The sequence below is a fragment of the Telmatherina bonti genome (assembly GCF_933228915.1).
Source record: "Telmatherina bonti genome assembly, chromosome: 5".
In the NCBI taxonomy this organism is placed as follows: Eukaryota; Metazoa; Chordata; class Actinopteri; order Atheriniformes; family Telmatherinidae; genus Telmatherina; species Telmatherina bonti.
This window is the reverse complement of record NC_136623.1, coordinates 14,627,347-14,640,542: the sequence shown is the minus strand read 5'-3', so window position 1 is coordinate 14,640,542 and position 13,196 is coordinate 14,627,347. Positions and strand designations below refer to the sequence as shown.

The 13,196-nt window shown below is 38.3% G+C and overlaps 1 protein-coding gene across 5 annotated transcripts; it reads right to left on the bottom strand.

Moving 5' to 3' along the window:
• Positions 1 to 4,636: 4,636 nt before the first annotated feature.
• Positions 4,637 to 12,609, bottom strand: LOC306755843 (uncharacterized protein). 5 transcript variants are annotated; one of them, XM_079240396.1, is made up of 7 exons: positions 12,598 to 12,609; positions 12,311 to 12,391; positions 11,785 to 11,844; positions 10,920 to 11,285; positions 8,921 to 9,160; positions 6,981 to 7,080; positions 4,637 to 6,682 (listed from the first exon to the last, which is right to left on the bottom strand). In XM_079240396.1, exons 3-7 carry the CDS (start codon positions 11,834 to 11,836, stop codon positions 6,622 to 6,624), a joined length of 819 nt encoding a protein of 272 aa, XP_079096522.1. In that variant the 5' UTR covers positions 11,837 to 11,844; positions 12,311 to 12,391; positions 12,598 to 12,609; the 3' UTR covers positions 4,637 to 6,621. The 5 variants fall into 5 exon arrangements, with proteins under 5 accessions (XP_079096522.1, XP_079096521.1, XP_079096523.1 ...); XM_079240395.1 differs by lacking the exon at positions 12,598 to 12,609 and having other exon boundaries at positions 12,311 to 12,556; XM_079240397.1 differs by lacking the exon at positions 12,598 to 12,609 and having other exon boundaries at positions 11,785 to 11,841; positions 12,311 to 12,556.
• Positions 12,610 to 13,196: the final 587 nt, after the last annotated feature.

Below are 13,196 nucleotides of genomic sequence, written 5' to 3'. Positions count from 1 at the left end.
CACTTTACTGTCTGCCCTTCTTTGTTTTCCTCTATTGCTTCCTGCCATCATCTCAGCGGGTTAGCTTGATTAGCTAATGATGATTAGGTGCATCTGTAATGCTTTGACCTTGTAGCTATAAAAGGAACGACTTGGAAATGAGGGATGGAAACACTCTGATGTCTCTGCCTGTTGTAGCTGCTGCAGCAGTTTTGTTTGCAATGTTTGGTTGTTTTGAACATTAAATCTCAAGGCTGTTGATGAGCCTGCTGCTGGGGGGAAATTATGCATAAATACTTTCTTTTGGAAAAACAAAACAAAACTGGAGCATTGAAAAATTAAAGGCTAAATGAAAAGCATGTGATGTTTTGTTTAAAACCAGAAAACTGGGTGTTGCTATGTTTGTCAAAGAAGTAATAAAAGCTCTAACCTCAGTTTATTTTTGCTGTAATATGAAATGTAACTCAGTGAAATGAAAATGAAGTATTAATTCATCCCAAAGGCAGAAAAAATCTTAAGTTTATCTTTAGTTCGATGAATTGTGGTTTGATGAGAAATGAATATAAAATCTAAAATGAGGACAATAATATGTTAAATAAGTGAATCTTGAATGTTTTACTTCCATTTCTTGTCTTAACAAATGTGTCTCGCAATTCCAATACTGACCAGAAGTGGGAATAGTTTCATAAGAAAAAACCTGGTTAGTTGAAGACGGTATGGAAAGCTCAGTTCTCTGTCGTGACTTGTGTGGACTGTGTAGAATAAAGGAAGTCAGAGTTTGTGTTAAACTGGATACATAAAGGCTGGGGGACATGTGGACATGGAGGTAGAGAATAGATCAGTCGTGATTGAGAGATTGAAAGGTTCTAAACTAATACTTTCTCACTTTTTTTCCCTTTGTTTTAACATAACTGGATGTTGCTGGATATTTTTCAACACTATCTCGAGTGTGACGTTTTCAATTTTCACCTGACCTCCCTCATTGCTTCTGTCAGGAGGGTGGATGATATAAAGGGAAAACAACTTGACTCCCGGGCTGCATAGCCCTGTCTCCTGTCCTGTAAATGACAAACGACCTGGTAGCACAGGGAATAATCAGACGTCAGCCTGCAGAAGAAAATCCACCAACAGCTGGAGGCTCCTTCTATAAGATTTGGCATATACTGGACACAGTCAGCAGTAAATATCTATTTAATAACACTAATATGTGATTGACTTATCCAGCGTTTATCTGCACTTTGTACAAGATTTCTCAAAAGTGGTTAAATAATCAAGAGTTTCACAAACTTATTATATTTTATGTAAATTAAAATAAAATTAGAGGAAATACTTTTACTTTCTTCATAGAAACTACATGAAAAATCTATATATGTCTTACTAGGAAATGTGTGCAAGCACTCAGCATTTTATACTGGATATTAACTTTTTACTTAACTGCATGAGTTATGCAATGCTGCATTCAATGCAGTCTTTAAATCATCAAACAGCAGCTGTGACTATTGCCTCTTTCTGGTCACACTGGTACCTTTATTTTCCTTTTGTTTGACTTTTCATCTACAAACATGAATAAGTATAGCTGTGTGAATAACTAGTCACTATTTTACATGCATGGGTCATGGATCAGTGAACTGCTCCGCACAAAAGGTACAGAGAGCAGAAGCATGTCTGAATGTTGGGTGTGTGTCTTTGCACAGCACTGTGAGCACACACAGTGACAAGATAATAATGAGCTGTCAGGGATCAGCAGGCAGTCCAGTTTTATTGACTGTTGGAAAGCTGACCATTTTGAACATTTCTTTCCAGTTATTAAACATTGTTTACTTGTCAATCACTGCACCAAGAATTGAAATGTATCTCCAAACAATCAGTTTTTTTCTTTTTACTGAAAGATTTGTTTGACAATGCTCACATTATAGCTAAATACTGTCCATTGCATCACTTCTGTGGTCAAGACAAAAATAACAGATTTAACTACCAAATGCATTTTCTTGAATTTTTAATGAGATATTCTTGGAGATCAGGGGATGAAGTCAGATCATTTTGATTCCTTGATACAGATAGGTTTATGATCAAATACGCGAAACTAATCACGAACCTGTCGGTTTTTTTGTTTTGTGTCGTTTAGGCAATGTAGTGATGATAACTACTTTACCTACTAACCATCAGCACATAAGATTTAAGCATGAGAGCGCTGATTGAAGCTCATGCACAGTGTTTAAGTAGAACAGGGATGACCAAGTCTGGTCCTCGACTTCTACTATCCTACGACTATACAAACTTTTAGATGCAACCCTTATCCATCACACCTGAATCAGATAATCAGCTTGTTTGCAGGCCTCTGAAGAGCTGAATGACATGCAGAAGAGGGATTTGAGCCATTTGATTCAGGGTATGTTGGATATGGGTTGCATCTAAAAATTGCAGTTCAGTAGATTTAGGGCACCCCTGAAGTAGAACCTTTTTTTCCTCAGTTGTAGCTCTTAACTATTATATTTTTGATTAAAGGCGAAAACATGAAATATGACTTTTTATTGTAGATTAAAAGAAAACAGAGACAATGATAAGATTGGAGAACTGGACTGTTATTGTGGTACAGAGACTCTCTCCAAGCCTGATCAATTCATCTTCACATACAACTAATCTTAAAAATGTAAAAATGACTGAAATACCACCAATGCGGCTAATAGAATGGTATTGAATGCAACCCAGTGCTCAGCTAACGCTGCTTCAACAGAGAGAATTGTTGGGCTGGTCCCTACAGATTTTTTACTGTGTATAAGTTGTTGCCAGACAAAAGATTTCATTCATTTTTTTGGAAAAAGCAAAAACAAACAAAAACATTTTTCCTGGGAAGATGCAATGCAAATAAAATTAGATTGTCTAATGAATATATGGTAATATGGCCTACAACATCCATGGTTGCTTTTTAAAAAAGCAGCATAAAAACCATAAAAAATAAAATAAAATTAAATGAAATGAAATAATAAAATAAAATAAACTCTAGTTAAATAGGTAGTTAATTGTTGGTCAATGCTCATTGTCGATCCATCTGGATGTCTTCCCATATACTTTCTTATCCATGTCCAGCCTGGACTTTGGAACTCCCAGGTTCTGTTTCATATAATGTACCACCTCAGCGCCTCCATCTCTCCACAGCCTGATGTGGGGCAGATGAATGCAGGGGAGCAAAGGGCAGGCGAATTTTAAAATAGGAACAAGACTAATAGCCTAGTGGTGAAAGGGATTTCAGCATGGATCCAGGTGAGGTAACCATCTGAGATATGCTCTGCATTCTTTCAAAGCTTTACTGCCAAAGCCCTAAAACCTGTACTCTGATAAGTCTGGTTTATTTGGTGCATTATTTGATACATCGCCTACATTTGCAACTGTGCAGGCTTATATGACATGGAGAAAGCCGCTGCATACCTACTCAGCCAACCTGATGAGAGTAGTGCTTTGTATTCCACACATCACTCAAAGTTTTCTTTCCATTTTCATAATATTTCATCATTGTCTGTTTCTCATCAGGAAATCACCTCAGGGAGCTGTGAGTCTTATCAGCAATTATTCTGACAGTTTACGGTGTTGCAGTATTATGGCATTTTTTTTTTTTTTTGAAAATGTACCAATTTCTTTTGTTATTTTGAAATATCCATATAGCAGTAATCAATCTTTGTCTAAAAGTCCCAGAGGCACACTTTAACAACTCAGCAGATGTTCCATTCGCTTTTCCTTCCACACCCAACTTGTCCTCCTCTTGACCTCTTTGGTTCTGTTTCCTCCATATGGTCCACTGTGGCTCTATGAAGCACAACCATAACACTGGAGGAGACTAGAAGGTTGGAGTGCGATATGATTTGTTGAAATAGATAATAATAGGTCCAATCTTATTATGCACACAAATCATGTGCCAAGAACACTTTGTTCACTTCAGAAGCAAAACAAAACTGTAATAAATAAGGAGGGAAGACAAAGATGTATTCCAAATATCACAAGTTGAATTGAGTGAAAATGTCATTGTAAAAATAACATTTTAATCTGCATTTAGTCTTTAAAGTGAATCCAAAAAGCCGACGATATGATGTAAAATACATGTCCAGCAAGTTAAAGTCTTTCAGCAGATAAGTTTAAAAGCAGTCGGCATCATATGCCGTGATAGAAACCTGGTAGACGCCAGTCAGGAGTTTAACAATGCATATGATCGGTGTATTGATCATATGATCAATGAGGAAATGACACTGATCCAAAATGCAAACACTGTTCAAAAATTGATACAATAACAATTTATAAAACACAATTTAACTTTGGAAATGGCTGCAATTTGAATTCCCCTCCCATGTCCTTTTCCATTTATTACTAGTGTAATTTTTATTCACATTGATTAATTTAAATATCTGAACTCAGTAGTAAAAATGTTAAATAATATTGTAGTTGCTGTCTTTGACATTGATGTAAATGCAAATGACTATTTCTAACTACCTATGATATCGTTTCATATTGATAGGTGGACCCTAAATTGAATTGAATCAAAATCAGATCATGGCTGGAGATATCAGCAAATATTGAACTGCTATCTCTTAACCCTTTAAAGCCTGACCAAAGAAGAGCTGGGAAGAAAAGTCTGATTTTTAAAATTTAAAGTTTTTATTTGGCCCTGAAACAAAACCTGAAAAACAAACAAAGAAAAAAAAAACCAACAACACATTTTTAGCATGTTTTTTTCTTTAACTATGTGATGAGTCAAAATTATTGTAACATTATGGCCTGCTTTCTGGTATTTGCCAAGAGACCAGTATCATCCAGTGCACAACAGGGTTCTGAGCAAAGTTTCTACCATAAAGTGATGAGAAATGTCTCAGAAACTGAATGTATCAAATATGATACATTTGGTTTTGTAGGGTTAAATTGATATCATGTTGTATCATGTTACTGGTGACTTGTAGATGCCAGGCTTTATTAGTGCATGGGAGTCATGCCAGAAATTTATTTTGCAGTTTAAAAAGAGACAGAAGAATATTCTGGTCTTCCTTTGCACATGCACTCATTGAAAATACTAAATTCACACCACAGTGTGCTCAGTGTATTTACACAAGTGAACACTTACTCCCCTTTTTAAACAGTGTCTATATATAGTATGATAAAAAGAGCAGAACATCAATCACAGCCTAAAATACATCAAATAAAAATCAGACTATAGATGAGGTGTTAATATTAAAAAAGTAGTCATCGTTTTTGCACATGTATGCTCTGGTATTCTTTGCTACTTGTACTCACACAGAAACTAAGAGGCTGTTTAAGACTTTAAAAAAACAAAGCTGAGTCCTACAAAAGGGCTTCTGTTCAAAAAACATCATGACAGCAGTGAACATATGTGCAAAGAGCAGACATTTCCTGGAATACTGTTGTTTTTGACAGAACAATCAATGATGGGTTCATTTGGCCTCAGTAAAGACGACGTGTTTGATACTGACAAAAGATATTTCACCAGGAGAACCAGCTGGGAAGCTTTGTAGATACATCTTGTTTTGAATTTGCTTTGCTGCTTTAGAGACCCGACAGCTTTATGTAAGTGATTCAGCTATGAAATCTAAATCGTACTACAGATCACTGCATAACAATGCAAAAACATCTATTCGAGAGTTAATGTTTCAATAGAGTCCATGAGCACCAAAAAATATCTAAAAAAAAAAAAAAAAAAATGGGATGAAAACAGAAGGTAATACAACAATGGTGAATCAAAGCCTTAATTCAACTCCCACTTAAAGAATATGGGTAATTTAGAATAGGCAGCACATGCATAAAAGCCCTCACACATTTCAAAGAGTTTTGCTTGTAGAAATGGGAGAAAATCTCAGCAGAGTCTAGTGGATAATTATACAAAATACCTGCAAGAAGCTATTTCTGTTTAAAACAAAAGAAAAAGCTTCTAAGATCAAGGGATTACTTACTTTTCCCGCAGAGGAAATGATATTTTTGTTCACTAAAAGACTGATGAAGGTTGTTTTCCTGATGAAGCTTCTGTAGAAAATCATTTTTCATTGTAGACATTGCTTCTCAGAGAGTCTGAAAAATTGCTACTCAGCTGCTTCATGTCCAGTCTTCAAGCTTTATTAGTCAAGACCCTTCAAGCTTGCTGCTTAGCTGCACAGTGTATGCATGAAGACACAGGACTAAACATTAACATTTATAGTGGGAGGGAATAAAATACAACCCATAACTCCATCTGGACAACCACATAACGGACCTTTCAAAGTGAAATTGACCTTCAAAATCTGTTCGCACGTTGCAGAATGAGTATATATCTGTCACATTACGCAGAGGGATTCCTGTATGTTTCGTTAAAATGCAAAGTGAATACAAGCTTACAAAACGAGTACTTTAAAATAAAAAAAAACAAAACAGCTTGAGGTGCAGCCAGCAGGAGGCAGTGGGAGGACACTGCTTTTGCTTCATAGCCACTCCCTGCTTTTTTTTTTTTTTTTTTTTTTTTTTTTTTTTTTTTTCCAGAGAGCAGTTCACTCTTCACATTGTTCCAGTACAGTGTAAGGTCACACAGCTCGCAGGACAGGAAGGTCCTCCATTGTAGTCCAGTCCATTTCCTGTTCTCCCCAGAGACCCCTGAGTAGCAGGTTAAGCCTTATTTTAGATGCCGTCATCCAAATGTTCGTGCAGCCTTTCTCCCCTGTGACCGCACCTCTGTCTCCTGAAAAGAAACATTCAATTTAGATCAAACAGCGGTGAAAAACTGAACAGACTCAAGTAAAAGGGACAATTGTTTTGTCAGCAGACACGGCTGAGCCTGTCATGTTGCATATCGCGTAGGAGGACACCGTGTTTTGCTGTTTCACTCAGTACCCTCAGCTTTTTTTTTTTTTCCTCTTGTCCTTTTCAAAGCAGCTACTACCAGTGTGCTGTTTTCTCACAGTGTTAGTGTTATCATCAGAGCATAGCCTGAAATGAGATTTGTGTCTTGACACAGTGTCTTTGTGCATTAACAGTACCTCCACAGAAGAAACGCCAGCACTCCTCCACACAGCAGCAGCAGCAGGACAAGACAGACTACAGCCACTGTCGTCCCTCTACCCTGAGTCTCACAAGGTGCTGTTAAGCCACAGAAAAGAGTGGGGAAAAACAAAAAAAACAAACAAACAATGACATAGTTGCTTCAAAAAGACCACAAAGGTCCATCGCAACAAGTCTGCACACTCTCAGCTGTTTGGAACAACATGAGATAAGACGAGGTATCCTAAAACACCCTGACCGTCTGAGAATCATCATGGCTCTTGGCAGATACGAGGAAGTGCATTTGTCTCGCCTGTTTAGCAGCAGCAGCAGTAGCAGTAGCGCCGCTAGTGATTTATCGATCACACTCTGGAAAATCCTTTATCAGTAAAACACTGCAGCAGATACAATACGCGGAACAAAGCTCAGATAGACGTACAGCTTGCTGTGAAAGGATCAAACTTCTGAATATGCATGACAGAAAACGAGAAGCTGAATTTAAATAGGATGCAAATAGGTATAGCCACCTTCCAGCTTGCTTCGTCAATTAATATTATACATTACCAAAACTTCATAATCTCACAAACGTATTGCTACTTTAATTATGCCGTAAAAACATTTTCTCATTTGCATGAAGCTGAATATGTTTTCTACAAATCCTGCACTATGCTGGAGGTTATTTGTGCATCTGGTCTTTTTATCTGTTGCTGCTCAGGGCTTCAATGTATTCCACAGCTTGTTTCTGACATTTCTCTGACTGCATTTTTGGTCTTGTTCAGGTAATATTCAACTTATTTATAAGGTGAAAACTGCAGGAACACAAAATAAACCAACCATCCACCACCCGTCAAACTTGTGGGTCATGTTACGACCCAGCTCACTGAGCTGAAACAAATGGAGACTGAACAATAAAGGTTTGTTATTAAACACAATGCTGAAGTAAAAGTCTTAACAAAAGAGCAACCATGAGCGTGGTGCACAGCAGCAAGAGTGGTGATCTCTCTGCAAACTGCAGTGGGTTTTAAACAAAGCTTTCGCAGGTGCAGAAAATGAAGCTGATGCTGAACTTGAAGACTGTTGCAACGCCACTGCAGAGCCAGGGAGGATGCAGAACAAAGCCAACGTCGTGAGTTAGGTGTTCTTTGGATGCAAATGTGGTTTTTATGTATCCATGGACACAAAAATACACATTTGCACACATTTTTTCTTTTTTAATTACATATAAAAAAACAAATCCATATCAGTCCCTTTAATTTTCTTTCTGAATAGATTTAGTCAGACATGTACATTGAAGGTGATCACAATGAATGTCGTGTTTTTGTTTCATTTAGCTTTTTCATTTCAGTTTATATTAATTCTTGTGTATTTAATATATTGCTTCTTATTTTATTGCTTATTGCTTATAATGCTTTTTGTTTCTAAATTTCTATTGCTTCTTATTTTAATGTTTTATGTAAAGTACTTTGAGTTGTCCATGTTGGAAGACTGAACCCTGGTCTCTCTACTGTCCTTTTACACTTTGATTTTAAGTGAACTTTGCTGTTTGGCCTGGTTGAGGTATCAAACGGAGCATTTTACTATTATTTTACTATATCAGGAAAACATCATTAATTTAAATATTGTCCAACTCCATGTCCAAAAGACACAACTGTGGCATCTTACAGAAGTTGCATGAAAATGATACTCTTTATTTATCTGCAGAAATAATCATCCATTTGTTTTGGGCTTGTTTCACAGTTTGCCCTCAGTGTGAGGTAAAATAGCTCAGAGAGCTGAAGGCAGCTTTTAACTGGGAAATAATCACAAAAAGACTTTTGTTTACACTACAATGTATTAATGGGCGCAGCTCCTCATAAAATAAATTAATTTAACTACAGAAAACAGTGTTTAAAGGTTTAGGATATTATTAATGTTCACACAGAAGCGCACTCGCTCGTACCTGCTGTGTATGTTGCAGAACTGTATCCCAGCTTGTTGCTCACCATGCAGGTGAAGTGGCCACAAATGGGAGTCATGGTCACGATTAATCTCGTTCCATCTTTGGAAACTTTTCCCACCGTCTGAGTGATGGCGTCTCTCTCGTGAAGCCAGCTAAAGCGGGGGTCCGTCCCCCAAGCCTCGCCACAAACCAGCACGGAGTGAGACACATTAATGCTGACGGATACATGATGAACTGCCTCTGCAATAACAGATGGACAGAGATGTGGTCAAATCTGAGTCTGCAGGTGAAACCTGCACGCTAGATTGAAACAAGAAATGTGAAGCGCTCAGCTGTGGCCGTCTATCTGTTTCAAAGTAAGAATAATTCTGCATGTTTGTCCAAGAGGGCCCAAGACAAAGAATCATGAGAGACATTTAATACAGTCAGAAGAAACTGGCTCAGGTACAGAGACGATAATGAGATCAGAGAGTTTAATGCTGGAGAAGAGGATGATGGAAAACCCTGGAAGCAGAGAGAGCAGAAGGAAGAGAAGCGCTGATGAACTCGTGCCATTATGGCCAACAGATCTGAGGAGAAACAGAAAAACTCGAACCTAAAACGAGACCGAAATCATCCAAAGGGACGGAAACAAAAGCAAGAATGGGAGAGCAAAGCCTTTAGGCAAATTTAATTTCAAGTGTTAAATTATTAAATTAGACATCCACCTTCAGAGGAAAACAATGTGTGCTGGAGTGAGATTAAAGCATATTCATTATACTTCTATTGATGTCGGACATAACACCACAGCAGCCAGATCATATCAGCCAAGGAGTATTTAACACACTTCCACTTTCATACCATCATTCGGAATAACATACATGCACATATGTGCAGAGACAGATTTTCTTTTTCATAAACAGCTGTTGCAGCATGTTGAACCTTCATGCAAGAACAGATTACACAAATTCACCAGCCACTACATTAAAACCACAAGTGATTGTGTGACGTGAGTGACATTGTTCTAATACAATGGTGTGCCATAGAAGCTACATCCTGGCACTTAAATGGACTTTACTGTGACACTTAACACCTGAAAGTGTTTGTACACAACCCAAAATCATTGTATTATAAAAGTACCTCCCTATAGCAAGCGCCTCCCCCAGCAGGACAGCACAGATCAGGTAAAAACTACTCAAGAAGGACACACCAAAGAGCCTGAGCCTGGCATCCAGACTCTAGATACCAATCTGATGGAATCTAATAACATCTGTGGGCAGCAAGCCCAGTTTATGAATACCCCACTCCACAACCCATAGAGCTGAAAGAACCAGAATACATTTTCCAGGACAAGTTGGGATTTATCCACACCTAGCTGGTTGCATTTTTTTGGTCATGTGGAGGATCTACTCAACATTATGTAGACTGTTGTTATGTTACAGCTGATCAGTCAACGTCTGTCATATTTCCCTTTTAAACGTGACTCTTGGCCTCTAACAGGCCCTGCATTTACCAACTCTTTATATTAAAACTGCAACTGCTGTTCAATCAGTATTGCTTATTCAATAGGCTTATTTTTGGAAGTACCAGACTGTCTAGTTTATAAAATTTACAAATCCCAGATTCACAGAAACCCAGAGGTTGCCTCTAATTTATTTATTTTACCAGATAAACCACAGCTTGAAAAGAATTCAATAGGGAATGTTTTCAGCTCTGCTCCTTAGTTTTGTTGCTCAGACTGTTTATTGAATGACTCTTGATATCTCTTAATTATATAATTATCAAAACCCCAAAGCTATAACATTCAAATATTGGTAGTTTATAAAAGAAAACATCTTGAAGCCATTCATTTTTCTTTTTTCATTAGTATATAGATAAAATTTCTAACAACAAAAAATCTCTTCCAAAGAAGAAAAAACTTCCTGGTATGAAAAGTCTTCATCTTTTTTTCTACCTTGGATGGTGTTACAATATGACTTCAAATAATTTATAATGACTTATCTCCCATGCTGTACTGTACCATATTCCCTGACGATGCATTGTGCAGCGGTCTTGGCTCCTGTGTGATCTGTCACAGTCACGGTGTACACACCGCCGTCCGCTCTGCTGTATCCATTAATCTGAAGTGTCGTCTCTTGCTGCTCCATGCTCATTCGGACGTTTGGCCTTGTACCAACACACTTCAGGCTCCTGCCAGGGCATGTGGCCAGTGTCACTCTCACCGGATCACTTCCAGTTTCAGGTTCCTGTTCCCAGGTTACCATGGAGATCTCTTTCATGGGTCCCAGCTCAATCTGGGCTTTCAGAACCAGGCTGGATCCGGGGATTACATGCACAGGCTGCTCGTTGATGACGTGCACTGACACAGACAGTAGCCCACATGGCACTAAGAACAGGGAATGGGAAACCAGTAAGGAGAATTATGTATAATGTGCGATCGCCTCACATCTATGTGTACGAACATACAGAATTTAGCTACTTTCTGTCAAGTTGTCAAGTGATGATTTATAATGCATGACAACCTTGGCCAATGTGATATCCATCAAGCCCCATCAGTATCCTAGAGTCTGTGTCAAAGCTTGGTAAGCCTGTGTGCATTCAATGCAAGAGCTATAAATCATGTGTCGACTTGATCGGCAAACTGTGGAGGAAGTGTAAATAATGCAAGTGTGGTTAGTAATGCAAGAGGTCGTTCACCAGAAGTGTTTTGTATGAACAGCGTGTAATGGTGCAATATCTGAGGCTGAGTTCTGTGTTCTGAGAAAATTAAAGCAAAAAAAAAAAAAGAAATTCCATTTTCTGTCTTTAGGTTAACAGATTTTTTTTGGTGTTTTATAACAAGTTATCAGGATGATGGTTACAACAACAACAACAACAAGCCTTACTCAAGAAAAACAGTGGGGCAATTCTCCAGCACAGGATACACTGCAGATCCATAGCACCTGCTGATGTAGAAAGAGAGCAGAGAAAGAAGAATTTGTCTATGACCTCAGCAGCAGCTCGCTCCTTTCCTCTGTATTTATGCAGCAGGGGTGCCGCAGTTGCAAGAAAAATAACACCTCAGGAGAAAATGCTAAATTAAAATGAGAGCACAAACCAGTCAAAGCAGCTTGCGCCACTATTAAAAAATGTAATCTAAAAAGTTCTGCTCATCCCTTTCTTCTCCTTTAATTCATTTGTGAAGTATCCGAGAACAACAGGATTGGCACCGCAGAAGTTGGAACAAAACATCGATGAGTCTGCAGCTAAAAAAGATTAACCCACTCAAGCGCAGCGGGAACAACACAACACACAGAGAAAATACTCACGACAGCTCAGGAACACAACCTGCATACATCAAATCTGGAATTTTTGGTGTTTTTCACATTTAACTTTACCAAGTCAAAGTCCATGAAAGTGAAAATCACCTACCTGTGCACAGTTGTGTCAAACTGAACAGAGTTCTCCACACTTTGTCCCCAGTTCTCAGCGTTTAAAGTCAAGTAGTTCAATCTGCAAGTAAAATTATGGCCTGAAATGAAGTAATACCTCCAAAGCACTTTCCATTACAACATTAGAAAGGTTTAAATTCAAACTAGAGTAAAGATACATAAATGTGGACCTTCCACTTGCTTGTCTGGGCTGTTACAGACAAGGAGAAGTTAGGTCTTGCTTTAGATCCTGTCTGTGTGTGTGTGTGTGTTCTACGTAGGCGTCACCTTGTTTTCAAATAGTTTCCTCCCCTCTGTACCCCCTCCCACCCTTCCTGAACTTTCAATACTTCTTTCTGCTTTGTGCTTTTAATAAGTGAACTTTTCCATTGTAAAAATCACTCCTCCTCCTTTCTCTGCCCCAGACTCCCAAGCGTGCGCTCCCTCAACAATGCAACATGTTCATTTCTGGACTTTCACACAGCTGTTGTTGTACTTTTTGCAAACAGAGATAAAGCACATTAGCATTCTTGTAAAGGAAAAGTCCAGCTTCATGAAATGGGCTTTTGTGCTTCAGGCTTCTTATCCAGAACAAACACTTTTTGCCCCGCAGACACAGAACATTGTCTGAGCTTTGCTTTGCAAAGAGCATTTATTACAGTGCGTGATTTTCTCTATTCTTAATTGTCCCTCGCCCGCAATTGAGAAACATCTTCAAACACGTAAAGGGGAAAACCAACAATCTTATTCCCTGGGAAATTTCTGAAGTCACACTGAAACTATATTTCAGCCTTATGTAACAACCTCAGCTGCTTGCAAGAAACAACATGATCAAACAATGGAAAGCTTCAGAATAGCCAATAAAACGACCTTGAGATGAGATTGTT